General features: G+C 64.8%; 4 protein-coding genes across 4 annotated transcripts in view; 2 read left to right on the plus strand and 2 right to left on the minus strand.

Moving 5' to 3' along the window:
• The window catches only part of H696_00629 (hypothetical protein), a gene marked incomplete at both ends in the record, with an annotated part of 7628 nt that extends 6860 nt beyond the window's left edge, over positions 1–768 (plus strand). The window contains one exon of the mRNA XM_009494510.1: positions 117–768. Within this exon, the coding sequence (XP_009492785.1) occupies positions 117–768 (652 nt within the window). The remainder of the gene's footprint in view (positions 1–116) is intronic.
• Positions 769–1362: 594 nt separating this feature from the next.
• Positions 1363–4689, minus strand: H696_00630 (hypothetical protein; the record flags this gene model as incomplete). The annotated part of the gene is made up of 2 exons (XM_009494511.1): positions 1363–2166; positions 2481–4689. The coding sequence occupies 2 exons, from the start codon at positions 4687–4689 to the stop codon at positions 1604–1606; spliced, it is 2772 nt and encodes a 923-aa protein (XP_009492786.1). The 3' UTR covers positions 1363–1603.
• Positions 4690–6059: 1370 nt separating this feature from the next.
• H696_00631 (hypothetical protein) lies at positions 6060–7640 on the minus strand. The gene is made up of 3 exons (XM_009494512.1): positions 7141–7640; positions 6824–6977; positions 6060–6493 (listed from the first exon to the last, which is right to left on the minus strand). The coding sequence occupies exons 1-3, from the start codon at positions 7517–7519 to the stop codon at positions 6325–6327; spliced, it is 702 nt and encodes a 233-aa protein (XP_009492787.1). The 5' UTR covers positions 7520–7640; the 3' UTR covers positions 6060–6324.
• Positions 7641–8583: 943 nt separating this feature from the next.
• The window catches only part of H696_00632 (adenosinetriphosphatase), a 6241-nt gene continuing 1283 nt past the window's right edge, over positions 8584–13541 (plus strand). The window contains exons 1-17 of the mRNA XM_009494513.1: positions 8584–8837; positions 8917–9018; positions 9179–9228; positions 9302–9365; positions 9485–9864; positions 9986–10212; positions 10370–10479; positions 10654–10893; positions 11052–11165; positions 11234–11330; positions 11477–11644; positions 11776–11925; positions 12049–12101; positions 12208–12520; positions 12668–12866; positions 13056–13293; positions 13368–13484. Of these exons, the coding sequence (XP_009492788.1) occupies positions 8697–8837; positions 8917–9018; positions 9179–9228; positions 9302–9365; positions 9485–9864; positions 9986–10212; positions 10370–10479; positions 10654–10893; positions 11052–11165; positions 11234–11330; positions 11477–11644; positions 11776–11925; positions 12049–12101; positions 12208–12520; positions 12668–12866; positions 13056–13293; positions 13368–13484 (2763 nt within the window). The 5' untranslated portion in view covers positions 8584–8696. The remainder of the gene's footprint in view (positions 8838–8916; positions 9019–9178; positions 9229–9301; positions 9366–9484; positions 9865–9985; positions 10213–10369; positions 10480–10653; positions 10894–11051; positions 11166–11233; positions 11331–11476; positions 11645–11775; positions 11926–12048; positions 12102–12207; positions 12521–12667; positions 12867–13055; positions 13294–13367; positions 13485–13541) is intronic.

A 13541-nucleotide genomic window follows, 5' to 3' on the forward strand; every position in this document is an offset into this window, starting at 1 on the left:
CCCCTTTACATCGCGGTATCCCATCTGACCTTGCCCACTTCCCGGGCCCCTCGCACGCGGCACGCAGGATCCCTGTCGACCTTTCTTCAGAAGAATCGCCACTCACTTATCCCCAGCATGCAGCAGGCGCAAAAGCTATCCCTTCGCAAGCGCCTGGCCCTGGGGGGTGATGGCGGTGCTGACGGCCCGCCGCCGACGCATTCGCGCGACGCGCCGCTCATCTCCCTCGAAGAAGCCATGCCCGGGTATTCGGAGGTCCTGGAGTCCATCCAGCTTGCCTCGAGCCTGTCCCTGGACAAGGACTTCCCCGACACGCTGCATGAACACCTTGGCAGGCAGTCGCCATCGGCCGGCGGGCGTGGGCGCTCTGCCCCGGTGGCCGCCCCCTTGGTGGCCTCACAGGGCTCCTACGCCCTGCTGGCACGCGGCCCAGGCGCACGCATGAGCCAGTGGGAGTCCCTTTCCTCGCGAGACCAGCCCGGTGCCGGCTCCTCCTCGGGCTCGAGGGGGGCCGCCGCGACGGCCGCCCCCCCATCGGGCCCCCGTCCGGCGGCCGGGGTTTGGAAGGCCCGCGCCCGGGCATCGGACCCGGCGGCCGGCGTGGATCCGGCACCCGGCGGCCCCCCTCGGCCACACGGTGACTCGGTTTCCGAGGATCCGGGCGACGTCGGCACTGGCGGCCCGAGCAGCGGCCGTACTGCCGCTCCGGCGGCACGGATTGGCCGCCAAAAGTCCCGTCAGACTGACCTGACCCATTTGTTCTTCTGATTACGCTCGCCCCTTCCCCCTCCCCCCTTCCCCTCCCCTTGGGTCCTCTCCTCTAACTTGCCCGGGAATCCGGCACCCTTTCCGTCCCTCCCCACTTGCTTTATCTTGTTTCTCCCTCCTCCTTTTCCCCTGCCCCCGCCTTCGCTTTTCTCCCTGCCTCTCTCCATCAATACACCGTCCCCCCTCGCCTTTCATCCGAGATCTCCTATTTCCACATCTCCCTACTTCGTCGCAACCCCTCCCCCCCCCCCTGTCCTTCTCCCTCCTCCTTTCGGGGCGCGGCTCAGACAATGATGGAGTTGTTTAATATGATACAAAGTGAGCGGTGGGGGGGGGGGGAATGGCACATCTCCGCATACCCTAATGGGCTGTAGGAGCTGGGGTGTTCCCCGGGGAAAGTGTTGTTGCGCCATCCCGCGGGAGGGTGCATGCGCGTACATGGGCAAAGAGCGCAGAAATGCCGCGCTCTCGTTGCTTTGCCTCGAGAGCACGCACACATGCTGCTCGAGCAGGGCCGCATGCCGCATTGCCGAGACCCTGGCTGGCTCCACGCAGCCCGGCACATGCTGAGGCGTCTGGACGAGCACCTGCATGGTGAAGCGGTGTACAAATGGATGACCAGGGCGCTCAGGGGGGCGCGAGGGGCGAGGGGAGAGCGCGGGAGGGGGGGGACAATGCACAACACACCACGTCACTTGGGAAAGGCCCTCCCCGGAGATCGTGGTGGCCACATTACAGCCCACTGCACTCGGCCCCTTCCTCTCCCTCTTCTCGGGGAATGTGGACATGCCTCTGGACGCATGTCCGTGGGGGTCCCTTCGGACGCCTACTTCCCTTAGAAGGGAGGGATATCTGCCTCCGGCAGGGAGGCATTGCGGATGTACTGGGTGAGCTCTTGGTCCGAAGGGCTGTCATCCTCATCGCCACTGATGGCACCTCGTCCGTCAGCGCGACCCAGCATGCTGTAGCCGTGGTCGAGGTCCGACTTGTGACTGCCATCATCGCCATGTGACTCGTCCAGGCTCAAGGCGGACTTGTTGGCGGCCGGCGCTGCCGGTGCCGTTGTCGTCACATGGGCGAAGGCCGAGAATGACGACGACCGGGTGTCCGGTTGGCGGCCTGCACCGGGCCCCGGGGCCCCGGAACTCCCGGCGTCCGACCGGCCACCCACAGGCACACCCGCCTCGCGATCCTCCGTGTCGCGGCGCCGACGCGTGACCACCACCAGAACCATCAAGGCCGCGGCGATGACCGACGCGCAGGAGGCCGCACACACGGCCACCATCTCGGTGAAGGTCATCCGCCGAGAGAAGGATTTCGGGTCGTCCTGCTTGAAGCTGCTGATGTTGAGCTGCTCATCGGAGATCTTGATCCGCCGGCCGGCCGGGCGCATGCGGGCTAACACACAGCCAAGAGGAAGCACAGCGCCGCGCGGGAGCGGGGGGGGGGGGGGCCAAAAGAAAGGCGCACAGACACGTAGACACACGGATTACGGCGGGGGTCAGACATCCACCCTGGCGGCGGCAAAGCCCTCAGGAGCCAGCTGCCGGGAGAAGTCGGCAAGTAAATTGCCCCGAGTGCCGCGCCACATAGCCGCCCACGCCCCTCCCCCTCTGGACTCCGGTCACTGGGGAGGGAGAGAGAGCAGAAGAAAGGAACGCCCCCCCCCCCTCCCCCAAACATGCGACCATGCCACCCCATGGGAAACGCACTGCGCTGCGCCAGCCGGTCATCCGGCACACCATTGAAGCCGGCATACCCAACGGCAAGCTGCTCGGTGGGGAAGCGCGACCGCACCCTGGCGGCCCCATCGGGCGTGGTGGCGTCGCGTGGGGGGGAGTCCGACCGACGAGCCATGGCCCGGCCGTCGGTCGATTCATGCGTGTGCTCCGGGTGGTTGTTCTTTTGGCCATCCTCCTGGGCGTCCTCCACCTGGGCCTCATCGGCGACATCGGCTTGATCGTCGCTGCGGAAGAAGATTGCCTGTGGCTGATGCCCGGGAGGGAAGTACAGAGCCCCGCCGCCGGTGTTGGGCATGATGGTGGCCCCGCCGAAGGGCGGTCCGGCAAACTGGGCACCCGGGGCCGCACTGTGGGCCATCGGCTGCTGGTAATACCGGCCGGCGGGCACCGGCATCGGGGCCGCGTATGGGGCCATCCCCTCGGCCATGTGCATCGGGTAGCCGCCGCCCGGCGGGGGATAATGCTGCTGGTATGCCGGGCCGGCAACCGGGGGCGGCGGTGGCGGCCCGTTGGCCGCGGGATTGGCCGTCACAAAGACATATTGCGACTGGGAGTTGTAGCCGTTCGCGGCGGCCGGAGCGGTGGCCGAGGCGCCGGGATTCGCATTGGCATTTGCGTTTGCATTGGCGTTGGAGTTGGCGTTGGAGTTGGAGTTGGAGTTGGAATTGGAGTTGGAGGTGGAGTTGCCTTGCGAGTTACCACCAGACGAGCCGGAGGACCCCTGGTTCGACTGGTTGCATGATCCGCACCCCGAAGAGGAGCACGGGCACACCACCACCACCGGGCTGGTCGGCTTGGGGGGCGGCGGCGGCGGCGGCGGCGGCGGCGGCGGCGGCGGCAGTGGATGACGCGGCGGCTCCGGCACCGACGGCAGCAGGACGCCGAAGTCCCCGTGCTTCATGGCCTTCTTGAAGGCCTTCCGACTGTTGCCGCCATGGCGCCGGTGCTCCTCCTCCTCCTCCTCTTCCTCGCGGCCGCGCAGGCGGCCTGGGTCCTCGTGCGGTGGTAGATCCGCGATCGGGGCCGACGGCACCTGGACACCACCATCATTATCGCCATCGGCATCGTCATCGCTATCAGCATCCCCGTCGGTCAGCCCCCCTTGCTGGCCGCTCTCCGGGTCAAGGTCGGTGCCTTCGGAATCACTCGGGGCGTCACTCGTCTGGGAGCCTTCGGGCTCGGTGGCCGAACCATCGACGGCACCGTCGCCTGCCCCGTGGCCGGGAGGACTTGAATCATCGCCGCTCGATGGGTCAGCGGGCAGGCTGTCCGAGGACTGATGCCCGGCCAAGCTCCCGTCCTTGGTCAGATCTGGCGGCGCCGAGCTCCGGACATCACGGCGAGACCGCATCAGCCGGACCAGCGCATCGGCCTCCATGCGCGCCGCGGCCAGTGGCTCCTCCTGGGAATCCCACCCATTCCGGAGCTGGTCGCGGCGTCCGCGCGTGAGGGTGACCGTCTCGGTGGTTCGCTCGAGACGCTCCTCAAGGCGGCCGGACACCCAATCGCCGGCGCTGTCGGCCGCGTCCGACAGCCAGTCGCCAGCATCGCTGGCCGCACCGCCGAGCCAGCTCCCGGCGTCGTCGATGGCCCCGCTGATCCAGCTCCCGGCATCGCGACCGACATCGCTAATCCAGTCCCCGGCGGCATCGAACCAGCCGGAGTCATCTTCACGGGCATCCTCGCGCCGGGGCCGCCGCGCGCCGCCAGCCGTCGAGGGAACGGTCGTCCCGCAGCGGATCACGCTGCCAGGGCCGGCTCGGTGGTTGTCACCGGCCTCCCGCCCGACTACCTCCTCCTCCTCCTCCTCGTCATCGTCCTCGTCGTTGTCCTCGTCGTCCTCGTCGTCGTCCTCATCATCATCATCATCATCATCATCATCACGGCGAGGTGCGCGCTCGCGGGCCAGGTTGGCCAGCGCCCCGACAGCTTGCTTGGTTAGCTCGGACTGGGCCAAGTCCGCGATGTGCTGGGCCTCTTCCGATTCCAATGCATCTTGGACGGTCTCCTGGATGTCCTGCGGGTCGGGCATGTTGTTGCGGGCCACTTCCTCGGCCAGGTGCTTCAGGACCGCCGGCGAACTGGGGCTCGAGTCCATGTGGGGGGAAGCCGTGGCGGACACCGCGGCCACCGAGGCCACGGCTGCGATGCCGCCGGTGATGACAAGCTTCCGGAGCATGGCGCTCTGCAGGGGGCAGCCGGCCAGCCAGATGTCCGTGTCCGGCCCGAGGTCCAACAAAAGAGGCAAAGGAGGCGCAGATATGGTAAGTTCACGGCCGATAGGACATTCAGATAGGGTGTGTCGGCGGGGACTGCCCTTTGGCCACCTCTCGGCCGGCAGGCCAGGGGCCAAGCGTCGGCGCCTGTCTGCCGGCACCGGCACACGGGGGTGTCTCAGGCTGCATGGGGGATAGCCAGCTCGGGGAGGGTGGATGTTGGCATGGCGAGTAGGGACACAGGAAGGCAAAGGGGCGGGGTAGCCTGCGCACGGGGCAATCTAGATGGAGGGATGTGCGTCTCTGGACACAGTATACCGGCGTGTCGCGACACGAAGGGCGGAAGCCAGGGCGGAACAGTGTGCGATGGGAGTGCAAAAGTGTCTTTCCCTTGGCCCTTCCCCGGGAGGCGGCCCGCTGGCGGCTTTTATGTTATCGGCACCTGAAGGCCGGTCCTGGCTTTCTACCAGCCACCGGCATTCTCCTCCACTGGCGGACAGACAATGACGAGCCAAGAACGAAGGGCACCCGGGCTCTTGCTCGGGCGCACAGCCCCACCAGTCATGGTGAGGTGAGCCAGGGGCGGAGGCGGGGGGGGGGGGGGGGGGGGGGGGGAGGGGCGCGCACCCCGAGTGCCAGTCCCCTGCACTCATGCCACAGCAAAGAGAAGGAGTCATCGGCCCACCGGCAGAGGGGGCCATGCAGGGGGGTGTGTACGCTCGTCATCCGGGACGCCTCCGGTCGCCCCCCGTGTGTGTGCCCTCGGCTGCCCGAGGCTTTCGCCCGGAATCAGCACGCGCACTGACATCAGCGGCCATGGTGATTAGACGTGCGGGGCACCGGCACGGTCGATTCAAGGACAGATAGATGGCCGCAATGCATGGGCCAGATCGACCTGGAGGAGGAGGGGCTCCTCGCCACGGCGCTCCGATCTAGGGCATTGCCGCTCTCTCCCACTCTCTCTTGGCTCCTGCTCGTTTGTCTCTCTCACTTTCTTGGGCTGCTTCCGGCCTCCTCCTTCTCGCCGGCCCAGGCAAAGGGGGCCACCCGACGGGGGACAGAAAAAAACAAATCCCCCTTCCGCCCGATGGCATTTCAAGCCCACAATTCCACCTCCTTCGCGGGTCCCAACCGACCCTGTCCCACAGGATGCATGTGCCACATGGGCCAGCCCAATGGCCTCCACGACCGCCACCCGTCTCGGCCGCCCCCCCCCCCCCCGACACACATATACACACTCACACCCACACACCCACACACGACCAGAGAAGGAAGACCGAATGGGAAAACACGGCAAGAGAGAGAGAGAGAGAAAGAAAGAAAAATAGGCAGATAAGGATAAGTTAATGATGTATTCCATGAAGTGCAGACAGGCGAGACATCCGGAGCCATGGCGACACACAAGCACACACTCTCTCTTGCATGGCCACCACTTGGCTTCGGGTCTTGTCGATGCTGGGCCTTGTGGATGGTGGGCCCAATCGCCGGTCCATGTGCAGTGGGGGGACTACCATGTGTGCATGCGTGCACATAACACGCGGCATGCAACGCCCCCATGGCCGGCAAAATCAGCCACAACCGGCAGCATGAGAGCGGCCTCAGGCGTCAAGGATATTCGCGCAGACCGTTGGCAGCCGCGGGCCCTGATAGCGCTGGCAAATTTGCCGGACAAAGTCCGCCACCGTCGACCCGTTGGGGCAGTTGTACCAGGACCCACCGTCGCGGACACACACAATCTCATCGTCGATAACCACGGTGCAGGACTTGCTGTGGGCGGCGGTTTTTTGTCGGGATTTTCCCCGGTCCATGAGAGATCCAAACAGGAAGGAGCAAAGTGTATGTGTGTGTGTGTGTGAGAAAACGCTTCTCCCCACAATGGGACCCCCCGAGAACTTGCTCTGCACCGAGCACACGTCCGAGCTTTCACCCCCGGCCTGTCCGTCGGGCGATTGCCACGGTCGCCACCGCGCGAGCCCGCCCAGGCGCGCAGACTGGTGGCTATGTCCCCCCCCCCCTCGCAGCCAGCCACCCCCACGGGACGGGGGAACTTTGCAAAATGCCGGGCCTTGTCCACAATCAAACCACCATTCTACGCACGTGATACCCCTCTCCTTGGTGCGCATGACCGACTCATGCAGCAGCTGGCCACCGTAGCCGTAGGGCTCGGTGCAGTTGCGGAAGGCGTCCATATTGAGATCGAGGTCGTTAGCGCACTCCAGGCCGTTTCCGGGGATGGCGCCGATGTTTTCGCCTGGAGGGGAGGTCAGACCGTAAGCGAAGGGGAGGATGGGTTAGTGGGAGAAAGAGAGAAAGAGAGAGAGAGAGAGAGAGAGAGAGAGAGAGAGATTGAGAAGGCAAGGGAAAGGGGAGGGGAGGGGGGGGGGACAAGAGGCGGGCAAATGGAGCAAACGCACTCTGGCACAGAACAAAGTCGAACCAGCCATTGGGGTTGAAGCCGGAGTAGATGCTGTGCGCGCAAAGTTGCTGGATGTTCCCCTGGCACTCGCCGCCACCATGCATACAGCGAACACCACCGTGGGGCTCATACCGCGGGTCGGAGCTCGGGCTGCCGATGTACTCGGTGTTGATGTCGGTGATTCGACCCACTTGGGTCAGGACGTCGGCGAAGACATTCTCACAATGCACCGCATCAGGGCACTGGGACATGACGTGCAGGGTGACCGGCACACGGGAGGGCCGCGGGACGCTGATGCACGCGACCGGTGTGGCCGACACGGCCAACAGGCCGACCGCCAGGAGGAGAAGGGCGGCAAGGCGCCGCATATCGGACATTGGAGGAAAAAGACTCGGGCAGAGGGGGGAAGGAGGAGAGGACAAAAAATAGGCCGGGAGGGAGGAAGAGAGAAGGGCTGCCTCGGCCTGGGGAGGGACTTGGCGCCTTTGAGGGCCGCCCCTTCAGTCAGAGACTGTCCTGCCGCCCGCCGGGGGCCATACCGGGGCATTCCGAGCGCCCAGGGGAATATCGGACCCGGGAGGGCAGCAGGGGATCCGCGGGGTGCCGCGGGGTGGGGGGGAGGGAGGGGCGGCGGATTGCCTGTCCATCAACTGTCCCCTGAAGTGAAGATGGCGGCCCCCTTCCTCCGGGGGAGGCTGGCAACTGCGTGGCCGCCACAGTCATGGTGTTGGTGTCCGGCACCAAGACCATCCCCCCCCCCCCCTCCCCCGGCCCAGGCCCTGCAGGCTCAGCATGTGTTTCCGGGCATATGCACATGCGCGACCACCCGCAATCCAGTCATCCAGTGAGGGAAAACAAGGAGGGGGCGGAGCACCGATCGGATTCCAGGGTGCCGGCAAAAAAATACGCACGCGTGTTGACCAGCACCGGGGGGGGGGGGGGGGCCGGGGAAGGGGCAAAGAAGGCCCCAACGCGTGAGAGCGCCCGGGGGTGGGGCTCGGAGTCGGCCGCGCAGGCCTGGGCCACGTCTGCTTACGCCACGCCAGTCGTCTCCGGGGGAGAAAGTGGGACAGGCGAACTGCCACCGGTGGTCGGTATGCGAGCGGGGGTGGCGTGATCCGACATGGTGGCGTGGCCTGGGGCCCGCGCGTGATATGGGCCCGCGCGCTTGCATGGCTCCCGCCGTGGATCGGATCGCACTGCCGTCCGGCTCCCACCCCTTCCGCCGGATCGACCCGTATGCCCCTCGCCCCACTCCTGCTTTTCGTCCCCTTTGTGTAAATGTGAATGTGTATGCGTGTGTGTGTGAGATAGAGAGAGAGAGAGAGAGAGAGAGAGAGAGAGAGAAAGGCAGAGAGAGGGAGGGCCCCACAGTTCTTTGGTGACCATCCCAGAGAGCATGGTCAACGCGGCGAAGATCCACCCATGCTCCTAGCCTCCCCCCCCCCCCTTCCCTTTCTTTGTCTGCCCTCTCGCTTTCCCTTGTCATCTTCCACCCCCTGCCCGTCCCTCCCCGCGGCCCCAGCACATCGACTTGCTCCTCCTCCTCCGGCCATGTCGCAGCCTCGCAAGCGGCACAACGTCAAGGGCCGCCAGCACAAGCGCGGTGACGTGCACGGTGTCGTGGTCACCGCCTCCGGCGCCAAGGTAACCATCGACTCGAATGCCGCGGTTCTCGACGCCAATCTGATCAACGTGCGGCCCTGCCTCCTTCTTCGCCGATCCTCCCTCTCTCCATATTCACTGACCCCCTGCTGCTCCTCGTCCCTGCCAGACCTCGGTCAAGCAGGAACAGCAAAAGAAGAATGCCCAGAATGACCTCCCTCCCGAGAAGCGCATGACCTCCACGCAAAAGAAGCGCATGGAGAAGTATGTGGTACGTGGCCCGCGCTGTCTTCCTCCTGGCGTCGGTAGGCCCGACGCCCTCGCCTTTGCCTGCCTTGCCCCTCCTCGATGGTCTTTGCTGACAAGTCTCTGCCGCCGTCCTGCCATATCCATGCGCCTGTGCGCATGCACCCCCACACACACACACACAGCAAGCCCAACTGAAGAAGGAGGAGCGTGGCCGTCTTCTTGAGAAGCTCTCGTACGTTCGGCACATGTCCCCGTTGCCCCACGCGGCCTGTGCCTGATCGCTCGCTCACCCTCCCACTCGACAGTGCTTCGGCCACTCAGGGCTCTGCCGGGGTTACCCTGCAGGAGACCAAGCACCTTTCGCGTATGGTTCGTCCTCTCCTGCCCTCTGGCGCTCTGGCGCCGAAGCGCGGGACCCCAAACGCCACCTCTCTCTCTCCCCCTCTTTCTGGGCTTCCTCCCTGTGCTGACCCTCGTCCCATGCAAAGCTCAAGCCGAAGGTCGACAAGAAGCGTGCCTTCGGGGAAATCGACTCGGCCAGCGAGTCGGAGGACGAGCCGGAGGACGATATGCCAGCCCTGCCGACCGTCCATCTGGAGACTGTGTCGGCGCCGCGCGAGGTGGCCGACTTCGCCATGACGCCAGCTGCCCCGGCTGCCGGGGCGCGTCCGGTCAATGTGGCCCGGATTGCGTCGGCCCAGCCGGCGCCCGCTCGGAGGTCAGAGCCGGCCACCGCTGCGGAGCCTACCCCTGCCCCGGCTCCGGCGACTGCCCCGGCGCCTGTCCCCGCGGCCGGTGTCCCCGCCACCGATGCCCCCATGGACACCGATGCCCCGGTCGTCGCGGCGCCACGCCTCATCTCCTCTACGTACGGCATCCCTCCGCATGCCTGCCTGAATGCTTCCTGCTCCTCCCCCGCTTGCCCGTGCTGACTGCCATGGTGCTGCTGCCGCCCCGCGGCCTCCCTTGCATATATTGGGTATGAGCAGCAAGACCCACCGGAACAGCAGCGGCAAGGCCTTCTATGTGACGGTCAACCGGAAGGCCGAGATTCAGGAGGCCCGCATGCGGCTGCCGGTCTGCCATGAGGAGCAGCCCATCATGGAAAGCATCATGGAGAATGACATCGTGGTCATTTCCGGTGAGACCGGCTCCGGCAAGACGACGCAGGTCCCGCAGTTCCTCTATGAGGCGGGCTTTGGCCATCCCGACAGCGGTACGTCCACACATCGCCCCTGTCCGGCCCCGTTGGGCCACTTCTCTCGCCAGACTCACGGCCTGGGACTGACGGGCTTGGCTCCTCTCTTGCCTCTCCTCGCCGACTCCATGTGCTGCCTTCTCCTTCGGTGCGAATGCCTGCCACACGGCCACAGACCGCCCCGGACGAATTGCCATCACCGAACCCCGCCGAGTGGCCGCCGTTAGTATGGCCAAGCGCGTGGCCGAAGAGATGAGCCTCTCGGACAAGAAGGTCTCGTACCAGGTGCGTCCCCCTGCTCCCGGCCCACCCTGGCCCGGCCCCATGGGTGCCCTCTCTCTCTCTCTCTCGCTGGCTCGCTCGTTCGCTCGGCTCCTTTCTCCTTCCCTCTCTTTCGCACCAGGGCCTTCTTTTTGCTGATCTCCGCCTCCTGTCCGACCTCCGGCCGGGGCTCGATAGATTCGTTACGAGGGCACGGTCAGCGACGAGACGTCCATCCTCTTCATGACCGATGGTGTGCTGCTCAAGCAAATCTCCACGGATTTCCTGCTGACTGGCTACTCGGCCATCATTATCGATGAGGCGCACGAGCGCAACCTCAACACCGACATTTTGATCGGCCTCCTTTCGCGCATTGTTCCCCTGCGTCGGAAGATGATGGAGGAGCAGCGCCAAATGGGCCTGAAGAAGACCATCATGGTGCGTCTGATGCTTGACACGTTCGCCTCTTTTTTTTTTCCCCCTCCCAGGCACCCTCCTCCCTCGGCTTTCTCTTGTCATGATGCCCCATCCCGGGCGTTATCTCTGACATGGGTCCCTCTCGCCCCTCCTGACGTCTCTCCGCCCCCCCCCCGTAGCCCTTGAAGGTGATCATCATGTCGGCTACCATGCGCGTGGCTGATTTCACCGAAAACACGCAGCTCTTCAAGACCCCGCCGCCGGTGATCAACGTTGACGCGCGCCAATTCCCGGTGCGACTTGCCCTGCCCCCTCTCTCCGCCGCCGCCTGCGACCTGATGCTGACCTCCTCCCCATGTAGGTCACCGTGCACTTCAACCGCCGTACCCCCCTCGACGGCCATGTCGACGCGGCCTTCAAGAAGATCTGCAAGATCAACCGGCGCCTGCCGCCAGGCGGTGCGTTCCTCCCATGCCTTCCCACATCTGCAGCCGCTTTCCTCTCTTGCCGGTGCCAACTCACGCATCGGTCCCCCCTTCAATGTCTCTTCTCTCCACCACCCCCGCCTCCCCTCCCCTCCACCTCCCTCCCTCCCTGTACACAGGCATCCTGGTGTTCCTGACTGGTCAGGACGAGATCACCGATCTGTGCAAGAAGCTGCGCAAGAAGTTCCCGGAAAAGGCTCTGACCAGCGATGCTGAGGAGTCGACCACTTCGGCCAACGCCCAGGCCGCCGATCAGGGTCAGGCATCGAGTGATGTCTTCGATGAAAGTGCGTGCTGTGCCCCCCCCCCCCCCCCTCCCCCCTCCCCCTTTTCATCCTCGTGAGCTGCCTATCGCTCCTCGGACGAATGGCCCTAACGCGTGCGCACTTGTCTGCCGGGGGGGGCTCCCCCCTCACAGTCGAGCTCAACCCGAACTTCGCCGATGATCGCGATGACTTTGATGATGCCAATGACGACACGGCCTTCGACAGTGCCGACGACTCGGAGGAGTCCGGCGACGAGGATGACGAGCTCCTGGAAGAGGTCATCACCCCGGATGGCAAGGCCAGTGCGTTTTTGTCCCCCATGCTGCACGTGTATCTTTGTGCAGCCCATGTTCCACCCCCCCCCCCCCTCCATCCGCTCCTGACAGCTGCCGTTTGCTCCTTCTCCCGGGTCCTCCCCCTTCAAGCCCCCCTCCACGTCCTGCCCCTTTACTCGATTTTGGCCCCGGAGAAGCAGATGGTACGTGAGCTTGGGCCCCTTTGATCGCACTTCGGGAGAGGGGTTGTGGTCTTGGCTCGGATCCATCTTGCTGACTTTTGGCCCTGACCCGACGCACCGGGTGTAGCTTGTCTTCGAGGAGCCGCCCGCCGGCACTCGGCTGTGCGTGGTGGCCACCAACGTCGCCGAGACGTCGATTACCATTCCCGGTATCAAGTACGTGGTGGACTGCGGCAAGGCCAAGCAGCGGAACTATGACATGAACACCGGCATCCAGACCTTCAACGTGAGCTGGATCTCCAAGGCCTCGGCGGACCAGCGCTCCGGTCGTGCCGGCCGTACCGGCCCGGGCCACTGCTACCGCCTCTTTTCCTCGGCCGTGTTCGACAACCACTTCCCACAGTTCTCCGACCCGGAGATCGTCGGCATGCCAATCGAAAGTGCGTCACATCGGCTCCTCCCCGGTGCCCATACATGTCACCCTGCATGCTCGCCGGCACACTGGCACACGTGTGCGCGTGCAAATGGCCCCTGCCGCGGCATCTGACCCGTGTCCCTGGTCCTCTTGCTTTGTCTCCTGGCGGCAGATGTTGTCCTGCAGATGAAGTCCATGAACATCGACAACATCGTCAACTTCCCCTTCCCAACGCCACCGGCCCGTCGGGCCATTGAGAAGGCCGAAGAGCTCCTGGTGTACCTTGGTGCTCTGGAAGCCACCTCCAAGAAGATCATCCAGGCCGGCAAAGTCATTGCCTCTTTCCCCATCTCGCCGCGCTTTGCCAAAATGTGCGTGTGTTTCTCCCCTTGCTGGGGCTTTCTTTTCCTCCCCCGGCTTCTGTTCTGCCTTTCGATTTTTCTCGCTCTCCCTCTCTCTCTCTCTCTTGGCCTCCTTGAAGATGCATTTTTGCTGTGTGGCTGTGCCTGTGTTGCTGATACCCCTGGGATGTCCCTGCCATCGTGCTTCGCGTCGTCCAGGCTCATCCTTTCCAAGCAGCGGAATTGCTTGCCCTATGCAATTGCCATTGTGGCGGCCCTGACCGTGGGTGACCCCTTCATCCAGGAGACTTTCATCGAGGGAGACGGAAATGACGAGCTTGACGCCATGGTCCAGGAGGCTTCCAGCACCGGTGAGGAGGTCAATCCCCAGCTGCTCAAGCAGATCGCCCAGGCGCAGAAGAAAAATCGCCGGGTGCAGTATCTCCAGGCTCAGGCGGTGCGTGTCCGGATCCCTGTCCCCTTTCATCCCATGATGCCGGCTGCTCAACATTGACCCATATGCCGGCGCAGAAATTCACCTCCGGCACGCTGCGCAGCGACGCCCTCAAGTACCTGCGGGCCATCATTGCCTATGACGAGGCCGCGGACCCGGATGCCTTCTGTGAGCAGTATCTCCTCCGGCCGAAGGTACGCCCTGGAGCGGAATGCCACACCCGTGCCATGCGCCCCTCTCCCCCCCCCCCC

Source organism: Fonticula alba, assembly GCF_000388065.1.
Source record: "Fonticula alba strain ATCC 38817 unplaced genomic scaffold supercont2.1, whole genome shotgun sequence".
In the NCBI taxonomy this organism is placed as follows: Eukaryota; order Rotosphaerida; family Fonticulaceae; genus Fonticula; species Fonticula alba.

Bases quoted from the DNA above. Each gene is read 5' to 3' on its own strand.
- H696_00631 (XM_009494512.1), bottom strand. From the start codon at position 7,519: ATGTCCGATATGCGGCGCCTTGCCGCCCTTCTCCTCCTGGCGGTCGGC. The intron at 6,978-7,140 runs GTGCGTTTGCTC...CCTCCCCTCCAG, and splicing joins CGACTTTGTTCTGTGCCAGA to GCGAAAACATCGGCGCCATC. The intron at 6,494-6,823 runs GTGCGTAGAATG...CGCCGCCCACAG, and splicing joins ACCAAGGAGAGGGGTATCAC to CAAGTCCTGCACCGTGGTTA.